Source organism: Antrostomus carolinensis, unplaced genomic scaffold (genome assembly GCF_000700745.2).
Source record: "Antrostomus carolinensis isolate BGI_N321 unplaced genomic scaffold, ASM70074v2 scaffold45724, whole genome shotgun sequence".
In the NCBI taxonomy this organism is placed as follows: Eukaryota; Metazoa; Chordata; class Aves; order Caprimulgiformes; family Caprimulgidae; genus Antrostomus; species Antrostomus carolinensis.
Genome location: NW_010312259.1, coordinates 669 through 993, shown reverse-complemented (window position 1 = coordinate 993; position 325 = coordinate 669). Strand labels below are relative to the sequence as shown.

The 325-nt window shown below is 58.8% G+C and overlaps 1 protein-coding gene across 1 annotated transcript in view; it reads right to left on the bottom strand.

Moving 5' to 3' along the window:
* Positions 1-325, bottom strand: part of LOC104524179 (adipocyte enhancer-binding protein 1) — a gene marked incomplete at both ends in the record, with an annotated part of 1,275 nt that overhangs the window by 348 nt on the left and 602 nt on the right. The window contains 2 exon segments of the mRNA XM_029084745.1: positions 54-153; positions 240-319. Coding sequence (XP_028940578.1) covers positions 54-153; positions 240-319 — 180 coding nt within the window.

Below are 325 nucleotides of genomic sequence, written 5' to 3'. Positions count from 1 at the left end.
AACCCAGCACCCTGCCCTGCACCCCTATCCTGCACCCCTATCCTGCACCCTACCTGTCTTGATGTTGTGGTTGATGCCCCCCACGACGATGGTGGCGTTGGCGATGGGTTCTCCTTGCTGATCCGTCACCAAACCCTTGATGCCCCGATGGACCTACATGAGGACAAGGGATGAGAGGAACCATGTGGGACATGCAGGGACAGCCACCAACTCCCTGCCCGAGGTGTCCCAACACCTACCTGCTCCATGAAGGTGAGCAAGGACTCCTTGTTGTTCTCCCACTCCTGCTGCAGCTCGCTCTCGTGAGGGAACTTGTCACAGCCCA